We start from the raw sequence: 21777 nt of genomic DNA, 5'->3' as shown, positions 1-21777 counted from the left end.
CTCATTTGCAGTACTACATTTTTAAACAGGAATGCACTGCTTGTACTTTGGCACCTCTGAAATGCATTAAACTTGAATGACAGATGCTTGACATATCAGTCCATTCAGAATGAAAAATTATAGTAATAACATGTCTGTACACATGTGGTAGTTATGTCGCTATTTGTTATTATTACAGTGTAGTATTGCAGCTACTGTAGCTTTTTGAGAAGTTTAGCTGTGTCATAATGTCTGAAACTAATGATTCTGTAAGGATATCTAACTGGTGTTCAATGCTAAGGGGCAATCCTCTACCGGAGTCTCTGTGGCCAGGGTCAGGATGAATGTAGAACTTGTTGCCGCAGTGTCGCAGTATATTACTGTTAATGCTGGACCATTGCCATGGCTACCGCATGAAGATGATGGGCTGTAGGCAGCTGCTGCACTGATGCTGAATCCCTGCCTCTTCATACTAAAGTAAAAAAAGTTGTGACGTATTGTCAAGTATGGTGACCCATACTCGAAATTGGTGCTCTGCGTTTAACCCATCCAAGTGCACACACACAGCAGTGAGTAGTGAACAAATGCACACACACACGCACACACACACACACACCGTGAACACACACCCGGAGCAGTGGGCAGCCATGCTGCAGCGCCCGGGGAGCAGTTGGGGGTTCGGTGCCTTGCTCAAGGGCACCTCAGTCGTGGTATTGAGGGTGGAGAGAGCGCTGGACATTCACTCCCCCCACCTCACAAGCACTTGAATATTTGCACTGGAGAATATAATGCTCTTGAGTTTACCAGTGAAAATACTATAACAAGTATGTTAAATTGCTTTGCAGCTGTTCATCATGGAAAACTGTGCTTACTAAAATAACTATTTGTGGTACTGTTATTTTTTGCCTTTTAAAAACGAATACTTAAAATACAGAGACAGAACTATCAGAAAATATTAATACAAAGATTTGGGTGTCTAGCTATATGAGCTCATTTGTCATTAAAAGCGCAGTGAGACTGCTGAATATAACTTACTTTGCGTATAGCCTTTGAAAAACAATGTTTTCGTGTTTTAAGTAGTTATGAAACAGAATCCATTATTATGTTGTCTTGTAACAGTATCTGCATAACATGACATGATAAACAAAAGCACAAATGCGCTCAGCATGCCGTTACACCTGTTTCTACGCATGCGCATCAGGTGACCTGCTCTGTGCCGCATTTTTGGGTATTAGAACGCGCCTATGATGCCCAAAAATACTATCCATGTAGGCAGCTCGCTAGGTTTTGAGACATAGTCCTTAATAAATAAAAACTGCTCACCTACACGTGTCCAGTATATTGGTAGGCCTACTCAAATTCTGCGTTTAAAAGCGTGTTTATCCACGTCTGTACATAAAGAGCTGAGTTCATTACGCACGTCCAGCTCAAGTTACTTGCTGTCGGTATCCTTCATTGCTCAGCGTGTCATAAAGCGCAGTAAATCCATATGGTCAAAGATCCTCTTACAGGCCTAAACACAATAACACCGCAGCGCTGTGTCCATGTTAATGCATTCCTGCTCCTCTACACTCCTCAGCATGAGGGTTTATCCGTTTTGGTCCTGAGCAGGAGATTATTCTGATGGATGTGGAGTTAGACGCGCTGGCTCCGCCCCTCATATACCGCTACACTATATTACTGTTATTCCGCAGGAATAACCCGCGTATGCGGAGGGCGTGGATTCTCACGAGACCCAGCAAAACAACCGATGTGGCATTTCAACACGGTATTTACATTGTTGTACAGTGCTGGGCACTGCAGTGCTTGACGTGTCACAAACTGTCAAAAAAAAAAAAATATATATATATAGGCTATATATATCATGTTTTAGCGTGATTATGTAATAACATTGTTATTATATTACAATTACTGTCGACTTTTATGAAATTAGGCTACTCCCAGGTTTATAACAGTATGACATTCGGGATATGATAAAAAACGTATGCAAAATTAAACCAATTTTAAAGGAAACTGGGGCAAAATAGCCTATGCGAAAAACCACGTGACTCAAAGGTGATGAAATATGTTGTTTTGTTTGAGCAAACTGCAAACAATTTTTATTATGTACACATATTTTTTTTTACATTTGTGACCCTGTACCACAAAACCATTAATAAGGGTATTTTCTTTATTTTATTTTTTATTGAGATTTATACATCATTTATATAGATTTATATACTGGACCTGAATAATGATGTATGGTTTGTTAGGATAGGACAATATTTGGAAAAGACTATAGAACTATTTGAAAATCTGGAATCTGAGGGCGAAAAAAATCAAAAAGTTGTCTTTAAAGTTGTCCAAATGAAGTCCTTAGCAATGCATAGTACTAATCAAATATTAAGTTTTGATATATTTACAGTAGGAAATTTACAAATTATCTTCATGGAACACGATCTTTACTTAATATCCTAATGATTTTTGGCATGACAGGAAAAAATCGACCATTTTGACCCATACAGTGTGTTGTTGGCTAGTGCTACAAATATACATGTGCTACTTCAGAAATGTTTTGTGGTCCAGGGTTTTGTTTTGTTTTGCATCATGATGGCCATGTGAACATTTACAGAGCTGAGTGAAAGCAACTAAAATCACATCCTTGGAAATAAATTCAGTATACTTTAATGAACGTGCTTTTTTGAAGGACAGCACAATATGCTTAATATACTGCCTCACTTTATATAAATCTATCTGACTATAATAAGCATTTGCTGCTCATTGTTGTGTGAATAATAAGGTGGAACCAGGCTGGGGCACGAACTGCTTGAACAGACCAGAACATTTCATCAGCTTTAAAATAGTGTATCAGTCACTGTAATAAGTGATATCAGCCAAGAGAACTGAAGTTTATAGATGGAGCTATTATTTAAAAGGTAATTAGTTTTCAAATCAACAAAATAATGCATAAATTAGGTTTTGAACACTTGGGATAGTAAATTAGGGATACCCTTTATGTTAAAGTGACATTGTTATAGTGTAGGCTAATTATGAAAATAAGTATTGAGTAATATTAATTAACTACAGTAACTATAAAATTGTGCATAATTTACTGTTGTTACTATTGTAAGTACTTGTAACATGTGACATTGTTATAGTGTTTATGAAAATAAGTACCGAGTAATACTTTATTTACTATCAGGCTAAGGATAGGGTTAGGGTTTGGTTTATAGTTACATTTAACTGTACATAAGTTAGTGTTGTTACTATTGTAAGTACTTCTAACATGTATAATGACTTCACCTTAAAATAAATAAATATTAGTTTTGTTTGTTGTTTAGGGTGGTTATAGGTTGTACGTAGTTAATGCTATTTATTATTTAATGGCCTTTAAGTATTCTACTGTAAACTAGCTAATGTTTTTAATTTAATTGCAGCGCTCGAAGGAAGCATTTGCTGACTGTTTGGAAGTCTTTGTGTTTACTGTAACTGTAGCACAGAGAGTGTCAAATTCAAGGCTACTTATGACTCCTGTAAATATAAACAGTGTCAGAGGATATGTCTGTGTGCTATGCCTCAGGGTAACTGAGACAGATTCTTCCAGAGATTGTTGGATGATGATGATTTACTTTGTAGATATATGTGGTGAAAACACCATTCAGAACATTATTAGCATTTTTGGCCATATATCAAAATGATACAAATTTAATAAATCACCAATGACAGAAATTTGAAATAAATATGCATTTTATTTGGACAATTTGTGTACACTATATTTTGAAGCTACAAGCAAAAGTACTAACACTGTGAATATAATGATAAGCATCAGCCAAAAGACAGAAATACATTTCAGAAGACACATTTTCAGAAATATATATTAATAGTATTTTTTACAGTACAAACAAAATTGTAGGCATTCGGAACATTATATTTACATGGCTGTTTCCACCATTGATCTATCCCTGATCAATTTGTGATTTCAGATTTAAAATGATAAAATGATAAAAAAAATGTAAAATTTTACTATTATACTACAAAGCTTTGTGAGTTTGTGTTGAATCTAGAGTGCAAAATATTTCACCAAAAAAAGTAACCTAAAAATTATTTGATGCTGTACTAAATATATTACAGATAAATGTGAACGCAGTCTTAGAAAACTGGTAATGTTTCACAGTATAATCATGCATAATTTTTTTACTCCCTGGATCTATCAATAAATGTACTCAATGTACAATGTATATTCTTATACTTTTTATATGCTTATTGTTTTGCAAAAATGAAGAGTCTTCAACCATAAATAAAAATTAATTTCTGTGTTTGATGGTAATCCACGCTGTATTATTCAGTTTGTGAGTTTGTGGTTACTTCTAATTTTCGGTGATATAACTAAACACATTATAACACATGTAGTATAATGTGCTATGTGGATTTTAACCCAGCAGAAATGGTTCATTCTGATGACGATTATTAATGCTTCCCCACGTTTTGTTAAATAATCTTCAGTTCTGAGGCATTCCTTACAAAAATGATATGTGGTAATTGCTGTCCCAAGAACAGCACTTCAAAATTCACTTCAAAGAATACAAAGAATAGTAAAACACAAACTAGACATCTACACACACCCTATACCGCAATTAGACTCATTGGGATTGGGTAAAAAGTAGGGCTTGAATCTGTGTTACAGATCGTCAGACTCAGGGATCTCGAAAGGCTCCAGAGAGACTGTGGGTAAAATGAGAGGCGTGCCATCGGAGATCCACCCCTGGGCAGTCCTGTTGAAAGTGGGTCGCTTGGCTGTAGGCTCCTGGAGCTCGGGGTATCGAGGAGCATTCAAGTCCACTTCTGGAAGCTTAAAGGTGATCCCTCGTGGGGCTTTTTCGAAACCCCCAAATGGTGTAGCCACCCTAAGAAACAGAGATTTAATTGCTTACACATATGTATTGGTTTCTGTTTTGCTGCCGGAATTTTTGACAGTTCCTTTAAGTTTCTTACATATATGTTTACACACACACACACACACACACACACACACACACACACACACACACACACACACACACACCTATCTATCTATCTATCTATCTATCTATCTATCTATCTATATATATATATATATATATATATAGTTAACATACACACACATACACACACACACACACACACACACATACTCTCCCGACACACATCCCGAGAGGGGAGCGCGTGCGGCCACCAGACTCCGCCCCTTCCCTGGACCCTTCCCTCCTGAGCACTGCCCTCCTTCACAAGCCCCGCAGCACGACGAGGACACCAGATCCCCTGTTTATTTTGGACACTTTTTTCCCCTTGGACACTATTTTTGTTGATTTATTGTTTAATAAAAGTGTCTGTCGTTTGCTCTTCCCGGCACAATATATATATATGTATGTGTATATATATACAGTATCTCACAGAAGTGAGTACACCCCTCACATTTTTGTAAATATTTTATTATACCTCTTTATGTGACAACACTGAAGAAATGACACTTTGCTACAATGTAAAGTAGTGAGTGTACAGCTTGTATAACAGTGTAAATTTGCTGTCCCCTCAAAATAACTCAACACACAGCCATTAATATCTAAACCGCTGGCCACAAAAGTGAGTACACCCCTAAATGAAAATGTCCCAATTGGGCCAAAAATGTTAATATTTTGTGTGGCCACCATTATTTTCCAGCACTGCCTTAACCCTCTTGGGCATGGAGTTCACCAGAGCTTCACAGGTTGCCACTGGAGTCCTCTTCCACTCCTCCATGACGACATCACGGAGCTGGTGGATGTTAGAGACCTTGCGCTCCTCCACCCTCCGTTTGAGGATGCCCCACAGATGTAGTGTTTAGGTCTGGAGACATGCTTGGTCAGTCCATCACCTTTACCCTCTTCTTTAGCTTCTTTAGCAAGGCAGTGGTCGTCTTGGAGGTGTGTTTGGGGTTGTTATCATGTTGGAATACTGCCCTGCGGCCCAGTCTCTGCTTCAGTATGTCACAGTACATGTTGGCATTCATGGTTCCCTCAATGAACTGTAGCTCCCTAGTGCCGGCAGCACTCATGCAGCCCCAGACCATGACACTCCCACCACCATGCTCGACTGTAGGCAAGACACACTTGTCTTTGTACGCCTCACCTGGTTGCCGCCGCACATGCTTGACACCATCTGAACCAAATAAGTTTGTTTTGGTGATTTCTCATGAGACCACAGGACATGGTTCCAGTAATCCATATCCTTAGTCTGCTTGTTTTCTGTTCTGAGTGGAACCTGTCCTGTTAAACCGCTGTATGGTCTTGGCCACCGTGCTGCAGCTCAGTTTCAGGGTCTTGGCAATATTCTTATAGCCTACGCCATCTTTATGTAGAGCAACAATTATTTTTTTCAGATCCTCAGAAAGTTCTTTGCCATGAGGTGCCATGTTGAACTTCCAGTGACCAGTATGAGAGAGTAAGAGCGATAACACCAAATTTAACACACCTGCTCCCCATTCACACCTGAGACATTGTAACACTAACGAGTCACATGACACCGGGGAGAGAAAATGACTAATTGGGCCCAATTTGGACATTTTCACTTAGGGGTGTACTCACTTTTGTGGCCAGCGGTTTAAAGGCTGCGTGTTGAGTTATTTTGAGGGAACAGCAAATTTACACTGTTATACAAGCAGTACACTCACTACTTTACACTGTAGCAAAGTGTCATTTCTTCAGTGTTGTCACATAAAAAGATATAATAAAATATTTACAAAAATGTGAGGGGTGTACTCACTTCTGTGAGATACTATATATATATATATATATATATATATATGTATGTATATGTATGTGTGTGTGTGTGTGTGTGTATGTGTGTTTATATATATATATATATATGTGTGTGTGTGTGTGTTAACTATTTTTAATGATAGATATGATAACTTTTAAAATAAACAAACATAACCTTTAAAACACTGTATTTGCATTTCCAAGAGTTTTTCTTATTTTCTTGTTATTTTGTTGTTTTCATTCTTTTTTTATTTTGTGATGAAATCTAGCATAAAAGTAAATTCAATAATTTATATCAATTCCATTTTAAATCAATGCCAATTTCTGGGATCAAAGTTCATATGAATAACTCAGTTTTAGAGCATTAACAGATATTTCAGATTTTAATTATTGGTTATATGGATATTGAGACTGCACCTCCTGTTTATCTCCTCATGATGGTGCTGTGTTGTGCAGATACATTATTGCAGAACTGAATATATCCACTTTGTGCAATAGATCAACAGTGCACTATGCATAAAAATGGTAACTATGCTAACTATCATTAATCTTTATTTGATGATAAATATGTTAACTTAAAAATAAACCAACATAACCTAATACATTGTATTTGATTTTTCTAAAATTAAAATGAAACTAAATATAATGCCTTTGTTGAGATTAGTATTCACATGCATGTTGCATGATTTGCCGATAAGAAAAAAAATGCAATACCTATTAAAGCTTTTGTAGTCAGGCAGCTCTGTTTTAGGCTCAGGCAGTGGCATGTGTCGGCCAGCTTTAAGTGTGTCGGCCAGCATGGGGTCATTGATGATGGCCTCTTCCCATGGGGAGTGGTAGGATTTTGGCAGAGCTGTGGCATTGAACCTCTCTGGAGGAATGTTTGTCAGTGGACCTCCATATCCTGCAAATAAACAAGAGTTTGCTGCATGTTTCATTTTTTAGTTTGATGATCTGGAGTTCTTGATAGTGTAGCCTCTGTAAAGAATATCTTATGTAGAACACACCAAATAAACTGACAGGCACTGACCTAAATTAAGATGAAAGGCATATTAAACCGAATCAGGCATATTAAAACTGAACTGTAACAAAATGAACTGCACCACAATAGAACCTATAAAACCTATTAGTAGTGCAATATGGTCTTAAGGTTTTTTTTACAAAGCAAAAGCAGCATGCATTTATTGAACATTCCAAGAGTAAAACCGACACACATGCAGTACCCTTTTAACCTGTTTAAAGTCATTGAGAGTGATTCACTCAGCTAGAAATAGAAGGTGAGTTGGGGGGTGTGCTGTCACTATCATATTCTCTCTCCAGTCTCTCTGATATCAATTGCACTTATACTTTCACAGATGATACAATGCTTTGTAAGCATCTTACAAGCTAGTCAGGGTGGATAACAAGAGTAAAGCATGAGTAGTGCAATCCTCCTGACTCATCCGCCATTATGACATCCATTAAGAATTCATAAAAAACATGTTATTCAAACTGTTAAAATGAAGCACATTTGAAATAAAATTAGTTCTAAAACACAATTCTTGTTTTTTTTTATGTTTAATTCAATGTGTTACTTCATGTTTCTTTGTAATTATTTGTGAAATCTCATAGCAATTTCTTAGTGAAAATATCAAAGCCATAGACATACCTGGTGCAATGTCCTGAGGGTTTGCTGGATTTCTGGGATCTGGTGTGTTTGGGGGTGTTTTTGATGCAACTCCTTTATTTGCTGAGTTTTCTGCATTGGCTTGATTTTCATTCTAAAATGAAATGTCAGTTTCAACTTGGACATATACCTCATTGTGCATGTGCAGCAAGATATAAAAAAACTTTACAAACAATTTTATAAATAATTTCAGATTATGGACAAAGTGGCCTTAAAGTGACTTTGTTCCACTGTTAAAATGGTGTTGTGAAAGCACAATATATCATTGACAGCAGCTTCTCCAAAAAGGCAGAGGGGAGTTGGGTAAATTGAGCCACGTTTGACACAGATTAATCTCTGTGCACATAATGCTTGATTCTCCCAAAGTGCACTTTTGTGTTGAAAGTAGTCTGTTCTATCACTCCATGTTAAACATATTAAACAAAAAAAGTTCAGTGGAGGATGTCAACACCACTATTTCCAGACAAAATGGTTAGGATGTCAGTCCAGATGTCAGGGCCTGGACTTCAACAAAATCATTATATCAAGAGCACTTTTATACTACGATTGTGCCACAGCTCTGCAATTCTTTTCTTTCACAAGTTATGATTGAAACATAATTTCCGATTTATTACAACTACTTTAAAATAATTCACTTCACAATACCCTTGACCTTGGACTGTTTTAGTAGTATCAGATTACTAAATATGCTCCATTTAAGAGATAGAGTGGTTTCTTGTGCATTAATTTCATTATGTATACATTTACAGTTATATATAGTTATAGTGTACATTATAATTCCTTTGATTGAAACAGATTAACAAGCTATCACTTATGTTTAAATGCATTTTGGTACACAGTAGTGAGAACAAGCACACACACACACACACACACACACTTGAACAGTGATAAATGAAGTAGGTTGTCCGGGATGCATTTCAGTGCTGACCCTAAAGAAGGAACATTGGGAAGGACAGGGGCACGTGGCATTTGCTATCTTCCATGTGTGGCTGCCATTCATTCAGCTGAGCACATGCTTGCTTTACAAAGTAACCACACATATAGTAGTTTGACAAGCAAATCACAATTATATAACAGAACAGTTTAGTCTTTCTAGGCTCCGTGTCAGTGATTACATGACAAGATTAACATCAGATTAGATTTCTAAGATCACATCAGAAGTAGGTTAGATATAATTGGTAATCTTATACAATCTTATACAATATAAGCAAATAGCAATATAAGCCAATAGACTTTTGTTATGCATGTAGGTTCAAGCCAATGTAGATGCTACTTACATTAAACATGGCATTGGCTTCATTCTGAATGCTTTCAAACGTGTATTTCTCAGATCTGCGCTGTCTCATCTTAAAAAGACGTGATCCTCGGTTTGACAAGAGAGACAGTTCCTCCAGCATGATGTCTTTTGGAGTGGAAAGTTTCTTTCCCAGGTCCATAGTAAAACCTGTATTAATATCACATGATTTTTTGTTATTACTAAATAATTCAACAGAGCCATTTATAAAACCTTGGATAATGCTTTATAATAATTTACATGATCAATGACCATTTATATAGAAAATAATTAATGATTCATGAAGACATTACTACAATATATCATGTAATAATGTCTGTTAATGACTTAACAGTGAATGATATGAAAGTTATTATGACGTGAACTTATGATATAAAGAAACCAAAAATACAAAAAGTTATGGATACCTGTGTTAGATACACGTTCTATGAAAGGTCACAGGAAAAATCATTCAACCTTAATAGAAACTGGTGAATTCATTATTAAAAGGTTAAATATGAAGGTTATGAAAGTTTTATTAAAGGGAAATTAACAAGGTGCACGTCATATGCTATTGCTGCAGGAGTTTTTCAGCCATGCTGATGATATTATTCTGAAGATTTCCAAAATGATTCCAAACATAACTTGATATTTAAAATAGAAATCATTCATTTTGTGTGTCAATGTTTACTGTTGATGTTTCTATATAAAATGTTTAATGTTAATTAAAATTGTACTTAATCTAAAAAGATGTACCAAAAGGACCGTGAAAGGTTCGGTGTTTGATTAAACAGGAGAAGCTCTCTTGTTCTCCATGATCTTTATTCTGTTCTCATTTCAGCTCCAACACAGCTGTCCTACCCCATCCTCCCAACTTTAGCCTCTGCAGAAATAGCCTGTGACAATGACAGAGTGAATCCACTGCTACAGTGGAATCTCCTCTGCTGCAGCAGAACATCCACACAAAATTATTTATGGCTGAGGCTGTGGCCCTGAAACACATTCTAAATGTTGGTGTTTCTCTCTGCGATTGGCAGCTACGTTCAGTGCTGTGCTCTGTAATCATTCAGTGCTGATCTGAGAGCAGGTTTTGATAGAAGGTTATACCGTTGGCACCACCATGGACCTCATGGCAAAGGGCAGCTGCCTGCTTCTTCCTCTCACGCACTGAAAGAGTGCTGAACTGTGACATGTTGGTTTAAAAGAGAATCCCAGTAGTGCTGTAATACATAAAGGACACAGATACTTGTAGTAGAACTATCTAAAGTCAAATTATAGGATAATGTAATGAAAAGTCCCCAGAGAACCTGTCTGGAAAAAAAGTTTATACAATAAGGATATTGCTTTTTAAATGAGATTGATTTGTCTATTATTATAACTACAGTATTCTGTGTTTTAATTATATATATTGAAAAAAGGTGTTGTCTATGTCAATTTAACTGAAATAAAATCTATAAATCTCCAGAATATAAATTAGGACTTCTGTGTAAAAATGTTGAGGATTGCTATGGGGTTTTTGACCCTGAAAATTTTAACATATAAGACTGGTATTATAGTTACAGAATAAAATGGAATAATACATTTAGTTGTATTAAATGCCATATTTAGGCTTTCTATACCACCGGAAATACCCTTCCATGACTGTCATTAAAGTGTAAAGGTGAAACTTACCTGACCACAAGCCAACTCTTTATACAGAGCAAGATGTCATATGTCATGAAGTGATATAAATCATGGATATGCATGAGCTGGTGACGGAACATTGTGTCCAGGGTGTAGACTGGGTTACTGAGACTGATCAAAGCCAAAAGAAACTTGGTACGGTTTGCAAGGCCTTGCCATTCAATCCTTTACTTGCTGCTCTCATTGAAAAGTTCAAAAACACCAGTCTCTGAATTCTCTCTTTGTTGGTAACATTGCCAGTAATGCTTATATTGATTTGTAGGTAAACTATTCCTCATGAAAAGTTTTTTGAATGGTTGCATAATATTATCAGTATCTATTTGAATGCTTTATATTGCTTGCTAAATAAAAAAAAAAAAAAAATCATATGGTTGCACAATTCAGAAAGAAATTCCTAAGCAATCATTTTCATATTTATGTTCATTTGTTAGGGCTTCTGTTTTAGTTCATTCCATTATCTTGTGCACATTTATCCAATATCAGTCTTCTAAGTGAGCCATCTAAAATACAACTCTGAGTATCTATGTTTTGTTACCACAGTTTAACCGTCAAAACTGTCCACAAAACACAACCCACAACTCCCAACACTGTTATAACACATGTCTGTTATCATTATGTCCACACTGCACACAGTCTCTCAAGGAAGGCCATCTTCTTACCTGTTAGATCTGCGTGTGTCTTGAGTTCTACCTGTACAAAGGAAGAGGTTACTTTAGGTAGATCGATCCGGCCTGATTTGTCTTTGTCTCGCACTCTGTTCTTGACTTGCACTGGGGTGGGGGTGTGTGCGGGTGTTAGTGGAACGCCAGCTTACATCAATAGGCTAATTTTAGCTGTGTTCAGCACTCAAACCTCTCACAATGGTATAAGATGGTATGGAGGGGGAGGGAGGTGAACTGTATGCATGAGAATAAAGTGTACAAAGTCTGTGAGTGAGTACGTTTTGTGTGTAAAAGGCGATGGAGGTTTTAGTCTGTGTAATTTTTAGCTTCAGAGGCTGGGATCTTCTTGATTGTCATTTATGGCTGTCCTTCCAGAAGTGTGAAGATCCTGGTCCTGCATTGTTACATAATACATCATTTTACAGGACTCAGCACTGAGATGGTTGTCTGCTCCAAGAGAAAATCAAATAGGCCTAATCTATTTTGCAGTTTTATTGTCTGTAAAAATATCTGACAGAATCAAATGGTAGTATAGTAAACATTGGTGAATAGAAGAGTAAAAGCATTTTTAGTCATCGTGCTTTAATAAAATGCTCTTTATTGTACAACTTGATACATGTTATGATAGACAAGAATTCAAATTGTTTGTAGTGAGTTCAGATTTCAAAAGATTATCAGGCTTAATAAACAATATCGTTTAAACAATGTGCATATTTAAATAAATGAAGTTGCAGATGTTCATTTAGATAGAAAAAGGTTATTGATTCACACATTGACTTACACAGTATAGAAATAGAAAATTTTAAATTAAATATTTTGTTTTGGCATTACAAATTGCACACTGAACATTAGTTCCACAAGCAGTAATGCAATTTTGAACTATGAACTATGAAGTGTGAGCCTATCCATGACCATGATGAAGAACTGTACAATCAATGACCTGTTCAATGTGCCTCAATATTACCCAGAAATATAATTATGAGCATTCAAGTTGAACACAAATAGCCTATTCTCAGAGATATAATCAGAGATTAAGAACAACACAGTGAAAACATCACACTTCTATCACTTCTGACATGGTTGAAAATCATTGATGATTCATTAAAAATGTAAAAATGTTGTTCTGGAGGCTTGACCTTAACTGCCATGTTTTTAATGGGTGAACTAAATCGCATCAGTAGTTCAGATTAATCATTTTTGCAAACTGACTGCATTTGTCACAGCTAAAAAGATGAATTGTACAAGGTTAAAGCTCACCTGGAAAAAAATAAAATAAAATAAAATAAAAAACTTGCCTTCCCTTAATTTTTGATCTTGATCTTCCTTTGATAGTGTAAAAGATGTAATGTGTATGAATATAATAATGATATATAAATACACTATAATGAGCACTCACAAATAATCCAGTCCAGCAGTTCTCAACAAGGGGGGCTCAGCAAAGAGGGCTGCAAAATAATTTAAACTTCTTTAGGTTATTTAATAAATAAAGTTATATAAAAATAATACTGTTCAAAAGTTTGGGATCAGTAAGATTTGTAAAGTTTTTTAAAGTAGTCTCTTCTGCTCATCAAAGCTGCATTTATTTGATCCAAAATACCGAAAAAAACTGTAATATTGTGAAATATTATTCTAATTTTAAAAAATGGGTTTCTATTTTAATATACTCTAAAATATAATTTATTTCTGTGATGCAAAGAGGAATTTTCAGCATCATTACTCCAGTCTTCAGTGTCACCCAGATCCTTCAGAAATCATTATAATATGCTGATTTATTATTAATGTTGGAAACAGTTGTGCTGCTTAATATTTTTTTGGAACCTATCAATTCTTTTTCAGGATTCTTTGATGAATAAAAAGTTAAAAAGAACAGCATTTATTTAAAATAGAAATACAATACTATACAATATACTGTTCAAACGTTTGGGGTCAGTACATTTTTTTCTTTTTTAAAAGAAATGAACACTTATATTCAGCAAGGATGTGTTAAATTGATAAAAAAAAATTATAGTAAAGACTTATATTCTTTAAAAAAAAAACTTAAATTCTCTTAAAAAAAATCCTACTGATCCCAAACTTTTGAACAGTACTGTACTTTAAATGCTAGAATATTAGGCCTGTAACATACTGTAAACTAATGACATAATGTATGCGCCACTAAGCTTTAACCTGGACATTTTTCTTCCCACCAAAAAGTCTGCAAAAACTTTTTTCTTTTTCTTTTCACTACTGTGAGTTTCATTCCACACCCATCCAATCCAAATCTTACAGAGTATGTACACAGAATTCAGCATTAAAATGTCTCTACAAGTAATGCTCAGTTTCCCTAAAGCGCTTTTTTCTTTTTTTTTATTAAATCTGGTGTCTTTTGTCATTCATTGTTTAAAAATGTTGGGTTATTTTTGGTCTCTTGGAGTGGCAAATGAAAGATTTTTCATGTTAAGGGTAAGTTATTTTTTAAACATTCTTTTTTTTAAATCAGTATGGATAGATCAACAAACTTGACTGGAAAATGGATTGCTATAACTGTTGGTTTATGTTCAAAGATATGGAAATAAAACAAACTATAACAATACGGCCCTTGTTTTGTAATATATATTGCATATGCTATGAGACATATAGCTACTGTGATTTAATTTAATCACTCAGAATATTTAATTACAGTTTCCAACTGACTCTGTGCAATTGTGGACAGTTTGTGTGAAATTTCTGGGCAGAAAACTACCCCTGCTATACCTGTTCCTGGTCACCAGAGGCTGTGCAGGACGGAAAGGTGGCCCATATGTTGGTTCTTTTGGCACTGAAGAAAAGCTGTTTGTAGGGGACGTAACAGCTATTACAGTCTCCATCTCTTGTGGGCCACCGACAGACTCGTAGAGAACTCTTTGCTTCCATTCTGCTGGTGTTTCTGGTAATGATTTTCTATGAGTAGCAGACATTTTGAACTCATCAGGACCAAAGGGACTTTGAGAAACTGCTTCCACAGAGGAGAGTGTTTTTTTGGGCTGTTCCACCCATGAATATTGCCTGTTCAATGTTGAATGGACACCTGGAGTGGACACAGGGGGAGCAAGAGACACAGAGGGCAGTCTCTGGGGGAAAGATAAGGAACGGCTCCTGCTGAATCCCTACAAAGAGAAAGAAAGGTAGACGTTCACAATTTTTTCAGTAGTAAATCAATTGTACACAAGTTTTTCTTACAGCACTTTTTTACATCAAACAAATAAAAGAAAACATGCATTTTGTCTGCCCTCTCCTGGACTATGGCTATTTAAATGCTACACACCACTTCCAATACTTATGCTCACATCAGATAGAGGGATGAAACCCTAAAAGTGCTGAACTTCTTAGCTGGTAAAACATCTGTGTTGAATCACCCAATAATAAAATGTGACATTCTGTAGTTTTGTCTCATATTCATCTTTTAATCATATTTGTAAATGTCTTGAGTCCACAGCCAACAGAGCAATTTTGTCTTTACTGTTCCAATACTTTTGGAGGGCACTGTATATATATATGTATATATATATATATATATATATATATATATATATATATATATATATATATATATAGTTATATATATATATAGTTATAGTTATATATATATAACTATAACTATAACTATAGTTATATAGTGCACAGCATAAATGAGTACGCCACAAATTTGGCAATTACTCTTTACTTAGAAGACATGTAAGGGTTCTTTGGATATATGATGTTCCAACAAGTCTGCTTGATCAATTACCAAAGAAGAATGTCAAAATTATTCTTAATACTTAATGCTGGCAACTATATGGAATCACTTGGAAGAGAACTGCCAGGAGACGTAGTGCGTTGCACAAAAGAGGACAATGGTACTAGAGGAATACCAAATCATTGTTTTAAGTGTGGAAAATATACAACCCGATATCATGAAAGCGCATATAAATAGTACGCCAAATAAAAATGAAAACTCGTGGTATTGATACGCAAAAATGGACTTTGGCATGTATATGCTACGCGATGGTAGGATTAGGGTCGTGGGGTAAATGCGTATGACATGTACGCGAAAACTGTGTTTTATATGCACGCCAAACAGGTTCGTATGCCAAAGTCCATTTTTGCGTATAAATACCACAAGTTTTCATTTTTATTTGGCGTAGGCTACTATTTATACGCATTTTCAGCAAAAGTAACAATGGACTTGTGACAAGGCCCCTGAAATAATCAGGCCTTCACTTTAAGTTTTCATTTAGTGATGAGTGATTTTTTTGCTAGAAAAAAGAGCAGGAGAAATAACATTCAAGTGTCTCAGAGCCAGCATAATCTATGAAAAGAGTGACTGTTTATCTCACAGAGTTAAGATGCAGCCTGCAGAAGTGACATGCATGGTTGTTGTCACCACAGGAACTGTCTACAGCCAAAGCACAATAAACTCATTTAACATTTTCCAAGGCCCATGTTTACAAAATATAGACTTCTGGGAATTCATACTCTGGTCTCAAAAGCATCCAAAATGTTCTGGTGTTGCTCGTACAGTGAGAAGTGTCTGGTTCCCACAGTGAAGTTCAGTGGAAGTAAAGCTCTTCTATAGGGATGAATGATTGCAGAGGGAGTTGTGCTTTACCATTGCTGTCATAATTTCACAAATCACTGTGTGATGAAACAGAAGATAATACCCTCTCCTCATTCCCTGAGTTGTTGGCCATTTTTTCAACATAACAACGATGAGATGCATTTTTACGAAGCATAAATCATTTAGTAGACATGTATTTTACCCAAGCTTAAGATTCTTTAGCACCTGTGGGGGACTGAGACGAATTGAGCAACACTCCCCATTAAAGACCAGAGCATTCAAGGAGGTCATCCTCCAGGAGTTAAACAGGACAGATGTGGCAAATTTGTCATGTACGCTCAGTGCCAAGAAGGATGGAGTTTAGATAATTTTATACTAAATGTTTACACAATTTTTCCCTAAAAAAGTTTATACTCTTTCAATTTGGGAAGTTGGGGGAACTTCATTGAAAAAAAAACAAAGTGATGTACAATCATAGAGTAAGCTCTCAACTCATTTTGCTGTAGGGTTGTCATTAAAATAGTTTTTTTTGTTTGGTATTGAGTTGCGGGGGAGGTTATTTCAGCACTTACACTCTTAAAAATAAAGGTGCTTCAAAAGGTTCTTCAAGCGATGCCACAGAAGAACCATTTTTGGTTCCACAAAGAAACATTAAGTCAAAGGTTCTTTAAAGAACCATCTCTTTCTTACCTTTTTATAATCTGAAGAACCTTCTTTTGCCACAAAGAACCTTTTGTCAAACATAAAGTTTCTTCAGATGTTAAGGGTTCTTTATGGAACCATTTAGACAAAAAGGTTCTTCTATGGCATCGTGAAGCACCTTTATTTTTAAGAGTGTACCTCTGGTTAGAGGCACCTGACTAGTTAAGAAGTGTAAGACCAGTAAGATCAGATTGCTAAGCAGAAGTGGTTTTAGGGTTTGTGTGTTTCAAACATGGTGGAGCAAGAGCTATTTTTTAAATGAGCTATGTGCAGACTTAGGAAAACCACTGCCCCAGCCCACTACAAGCTACCCATAGTATATAAACAATCTGTGAAGAACAAAATAAATCTGTTCAAATGATGGTATACCAATGGAAAATCTTATCATTTGTTTGTTTAAAGACTTTTGTGTAATTAATATGTAGTATTTGTTAACCCAGTATAGGACTCTATGACTCAAAGTGTTGTTGTTTTTTACACTGAAGGACAATATTTTGCTTTTTTCATTTATGGACTGGTCTTTGCAGGACATTACCAGATAGAAAGCAGAGTAACATGAGGGGAATACCAGAAAGAGAACTGTGGTACAATTGGCAAGCAATTAGAGAGCACAGAAAGCACTGGAATGCAAATAGAGAGCACAGAAAGCATTGAGTGAAACAGAGCTGATGGAAATTTTTATTAAACAGAAGAATCAGGAAGTGCAATAGTTTTGAAATGACAAGAGAAAATAACAACAGAAGTAACAGTTCATAGTGATATTTGAATTAGTACAAATAAATATGCTAAGAGTATTCTGTACAGCCATTCTTTGTTCACTGTATCTGAACAGCAGTGTCTGCTAAATGCATAACTATTTAATTAAAAAAATATATAACACAAATAAAGTATTCTGAATTATATTATTAGATTAACTTCAAATGTCCAAAAACAAAACAAAAAAAAACAATGTCTTAAAACCTGTGAAAGGGTTTCCTCACTATACCAACAACTGATTTGGAGGTCTGACGAAATTGCAAAAGAGGCTCAATCTAAGAGAGCTCTTCAGTAGTATATTGGCCTGAGCACTGCATTTAGCTTTTAACACAGATTATTTCATTGGTGCTTTGCCTTGCCAGTCAACGAGGCTGACAAATAAGTTAACATTCCTTTTCATCATCCAGGAACACTGGGCATAATGTGGTAAATGTGTTGTGTTGCTACACACAAGACAAAGAGAAAATGTTTAACAGTTTTTCTCTAAAAAAATAAATAAATAAACTTAACTGTCAAAAATGTGGAAACGTATCACAATAAAAAAATTAATCTAATATATATATGCTATAAATAGTACATCTGTTAGATAATGTATGAAATTCTTATCTTGTGCATTGATCTAGAAAGAGTCGTTTAAAGGGTTATGACTTCAGGAAATTTTCTTGGATTTTTTAAAGTTGATTGTACTATATAAAAATAAACTTGAACTAATGAAACTGCAAAAAAGCACTTATTGAATCTGCCAAAACATATTGTTTTGAATATATGCTAAAAAACAAACAAACAAAAAACACTCAATTAATGTTGCAAAATTACTGGTTTCCATTTCTTGCCTCCAGTGTTTGACATTTTGGCTGAAAACTTTGGTCTTGGAGCCACTGGTAATGCACACCGTGAAGCATATTCATTATTCACGGGTAAAGACCCTGCACAGACATTGCCCCCAGAGATACCAGGAGGCAGGGAGGAGTTTGAGAAGCCTTTGTTTCTAGGGCCATCATGCATGGCTAGTTTTTTCCCATGTATCTGTTGTGGAATAATGGCAGCTTCATTTGATGTAGACTGATGAACAAAGGGGTGTGGAACACTTACCTCTCCAGTGGCTTTAGATGGATTATGCTTAACTGACTGCAAACTATTTGGGGAGGGGGAGAATGCTGTAGAGGGCTCATAAGCAAGGGACTGGGTCTGGAAACTGGTAGGTGTTTGAGCAGAAGTTTGCTTAGACTCTGTAGGGGGAACTGCTTGCTTGGCCTCTGGAGTGGAGTTGTAGGTGAAAAGCGAGGAATTCAACTGGTAAGGCTGATGTTTCATAACATCCAGAACATTGAGATGTTTGGGTGGTGGATTCTTCTTCTCCTTATTTGCTTTAGACTTTATTTTTGGACTAGTTGGAGGTTGTTTAACCGCTGCAAGGGGATAAAAAGGGGACAAAATAGGATTGTAGGAGACTGGAGGTGGGGCACGGACATTAGAAGAGAATTTCCAGGTACTTGGCATTGAAAGTGTTGGCGATGAGGATCTGGGTTTGTTGGCTCTCACAGTCTCATCGTCCACCACAAATTTTTCCATGCGGGACTGTCTTCGAGCAAACAGTTCAGCTCCTTTTCCTTTAAGATTCAGTCCCTCAGAAGCACCTGCATCTGATGAGTACCCTTTAGGAGAAGATGATGGAGCCTTAGATCCCTGAAAGTATGTTCTCAGGTGTTGGGGTGGGCAGGAAGCAACAGAGTTACCATCACTTGATCTAATCCATGATGTTTTAGACTGGGAAGGACCAGCACGGACTGAATCTGGTTTATGTTTTGCCTGATGTGGTTCTGGAGTCCAGGCTGGTTGATGCAGATCTGGTGTGTGGGATGGAACCAAAGCAGGTGATGCCTCCTGTGGTATCGGTTGAGATGACAATGGGGGCCAGGCTTTTCCAGCAGGCTGCTTTGGTGGGTTTTGTTGGGGTACGGCCTGCATCTGGGTGTGCCCCATAGCTGGAACTGAGCTTGATGCTGCAAGGGGACTCTGAGAAATGGCACGACCCTCTGCAGTCCAAGGAGGGTGAGCTGGGTTGATGGCAGGTTTGGGTAGGACAGGTGGAGGGTTTTTCTGTTTGATCGTTGGAGCTTGCATGAAATTGCATGCTTCTGCACCCAGACTGAGAAAGTCTTCTTCTGGAACTGACTCTGTTAAGGACTTCTGATCACCTTTTTTCTGAAGCAGAGGCATCTCTTTTGAGTTTGTCTTGTTTGCTCCTCTCCTTTTAGTTTCTGGCAGGATACCTGTTTTAATTGCAGGTATAGCAATACGTTCATCACGTGAAGCAATGATGTCTGATGTGGGGGACCAAACCTGTGGGGTTGCGTTTACTAGAACAGGAACCTTGAATATGTTTTCAGGTTTCCTAGATGTTGGGCTTGAGACACCGCTGACTGGTGAAAAAGTTTTTTGTTCTTGATTTTGGCCACCCAGAAAAGGCTTAGCAGTTCTGTTGGAGACAAGGGATCTGGAAACAGCCAAACCTTGATATGGATCAAGACCATTCATACCGTTGGCTGATTGTGGTAACATCTGTTGCTGAAATGGTTGGTCTTGATACTGTTGTTGTTGCCTTACATAGATATCTTGTTGGGCTTGTGTACTTTCTTCCTGCGGAGGAGGTTTAACAGTTTTGCTTTCTGGTTCAACAAATGCATCCACTGGTATGCCTTTTCGTCTCATTTCCTCTTGTTCTGCGGAAAGCTCATCCATCCTTTGGCGCCTCTTGGCAAACATCAAGACTCCCTTTCCTTTCGTCTGCGGAAGATGCTCCATTGTTTCCCAGTTTGATTTGGTCTGTACTTTGAAATACTGTTGTAGCTCAAATCAGTCCTGTGGTTCTAAGCATTAAAGGAGCAGGATTCTTCTCAGAATCAGTGGCAATCTGCCCTGACTTACTTTGTAGTGTACAATCTCATTCTCGTCATGAAATCTGTCTTTGAGAAGCTGTACTGGTAGCTAACCAGCTTGCACCTCCTGACACTTTTTTGATGCCCTTCTTTTTGGCAGCAGAAAATGCAAAGTGTTATGTTTACATTTAGAGTTGGCTTTTTTCAGCTGTCTGACTGACTGTGCCTCACTCCATCTTAGTCCTGTGAAAGAAAAAATAGAACAAGGAAATATAGAAGAATGGAATTACACAACTCAGTACAGGAATTATTTTAAAATTTGACCAGATTCATACATTAACAACATGATGCAACATGAATTTTGCATATAGGTCATCTCATAATAACCATGGTTAATACCTTAATCATTAATAGTATTATTAAGCAATTTTGATATTATATAATTTTTTATTGAAGTGGCATTTAGATAACAAGATTTAAATTGAACGCCATCACACAAGCCCCATTGGAATATTGTTAGCTGGGTTAGTTGAAACACATTAAAGCTTTAACCATTTTTAATTGACTAATTTAATTCCACCAATCTGGTCTCTTGTCAGATACATTAACATCAAAACATTTCCAACTGCATGAATTATATCCTAATTATATTTTCTCGAACAACTGATCTATTGCTATTTATCTATTTTAGAATACAGTTGTTTATTTCCTAAATTTAAGTATATTCAAATGCAGCTTTAAATAAGAAACAAGCATGATGGAATCCCTCATATTATTCTGAAGAAAATGAGCACACACTTACACTAAAGCCAAGCAATCTAACTTCACAACAAACAAACTAAATGATAATAATAATTTTCTAAGGCTTAC

The 21777-nt window shown here is 36.4% G+C and overlaps 3 protein-coding genes across 4 annotated transcripts in view; all 3 read right to left on the bottom strand.

Moving 5' to 3' along the window:
• Positions 1-1610, bottom strand: part of LOC306874414 (inactive ubiquitin carboxyl-terminal hydrolase 53-like) — a 32980-nt gene extending 31370 nt beyond the window's left edge. Inside the window, exon 1 of the mRNA XM_079424449.1 lies at positions 1303-1610. The gene's annotated coding sequence lies outside the window, so the exon portion shown is untranslated. The remainder of the gene's footprint in view (positions 1-1302) is intronic.
• Positions 1611-3683: 2073 nt separating this feature from the next.
• LOC306873599 (myozenin-2-like) lies at positions 3684-12173 on the bottom strand. 2 transcript variants are annotated; one of them, XM_079423015.1, is made up of 6 exons: positions 12013-12173; positions 10778-10890; positions 9675-9841; positions 8380-8491; positions 7446-7635; positions 3684-4862 (listed from the first exon to the last, which is right to left on the bottom strand). In XM_079423015.1, exons 2-6 carry the CDS (start codon positions 10860-10862, stop codon positions 4637-4639), a joined length of 780 nt encoding a protein of 259 aa, XP_079279141.1. In that variant the 5' UTR covers positions 10863-10890; positions 12013-12173; the 3' UTR covers positions 3684-4636. The 2 variants fall into 2 exon arrangements, with proteins under 2 accessions (XP_079279141.1, XP_079279142.1); XM_079423016.1 differs by lacking the exon at positions 10778-10890 and having other exon boundaries at positions 3691-4862; positions 12013-12119.
• LOC306874310 (synaptopodin-2-like) lies at positions 11885-20833 on the bottom strand (the record flags this gene model as incomplete). The annotated part of the gene is made up of 5 exons (XM_079424285.1): positions 11885-11907; positions 12013-12123; positions 12206-12249; positions 14749-15140; positions 19121-20833. The coding sequence occupies 5 exons, from the start codon at positions 20831-20833 to the stop codon at positions 11885-11887; spliced, it is 2283 nt and encodes a 760-aa protein (XP_079280411.1).
• Between the last annotated feature and the right edge of the window lie 944 nt (positions 20834-21777).

This window comes from Barbus barbus, assembly GCF_936440315.1.
Source record: "Barbus barbus genome assembly, chromosome: 8".
NCBI lineage: Eukaryota > Metazoa > Chordata > Actinopteri > Cypriniformes > Cyprinidae > Barbus > Barbus barbus.
The sequence above is the reverse complement of the archived record's forward strand: the minus strand, read 5'-3'. Positions and strand labels throughout refer to the sequence as shown.

Bases quoted from the DNA above. Each gene is read 5' to 3' on its own strand.
- LOC306873599 (XM_079423015.1), bottom strand. From the start codon at position 10,862: ATGTCACAGTTCAGCACTCTTTCAGTGCGTGAGAGGAAGAAGCAGGCA. The intron at 9,842-10,777 runs GTATAACCTTCT...ATATTAATACAG, and splicing joins GGTCCATGGTGGTGCCAACG to GTTTTACTATGGACCTGGGA. The intron at 4,863-7,445 runs GTATTGCATTTT...TCTGTTTCTTAG, and splicing joins GACTACAAAAGCTTTAATAG to GGTGGCTACACCATTTGGGG.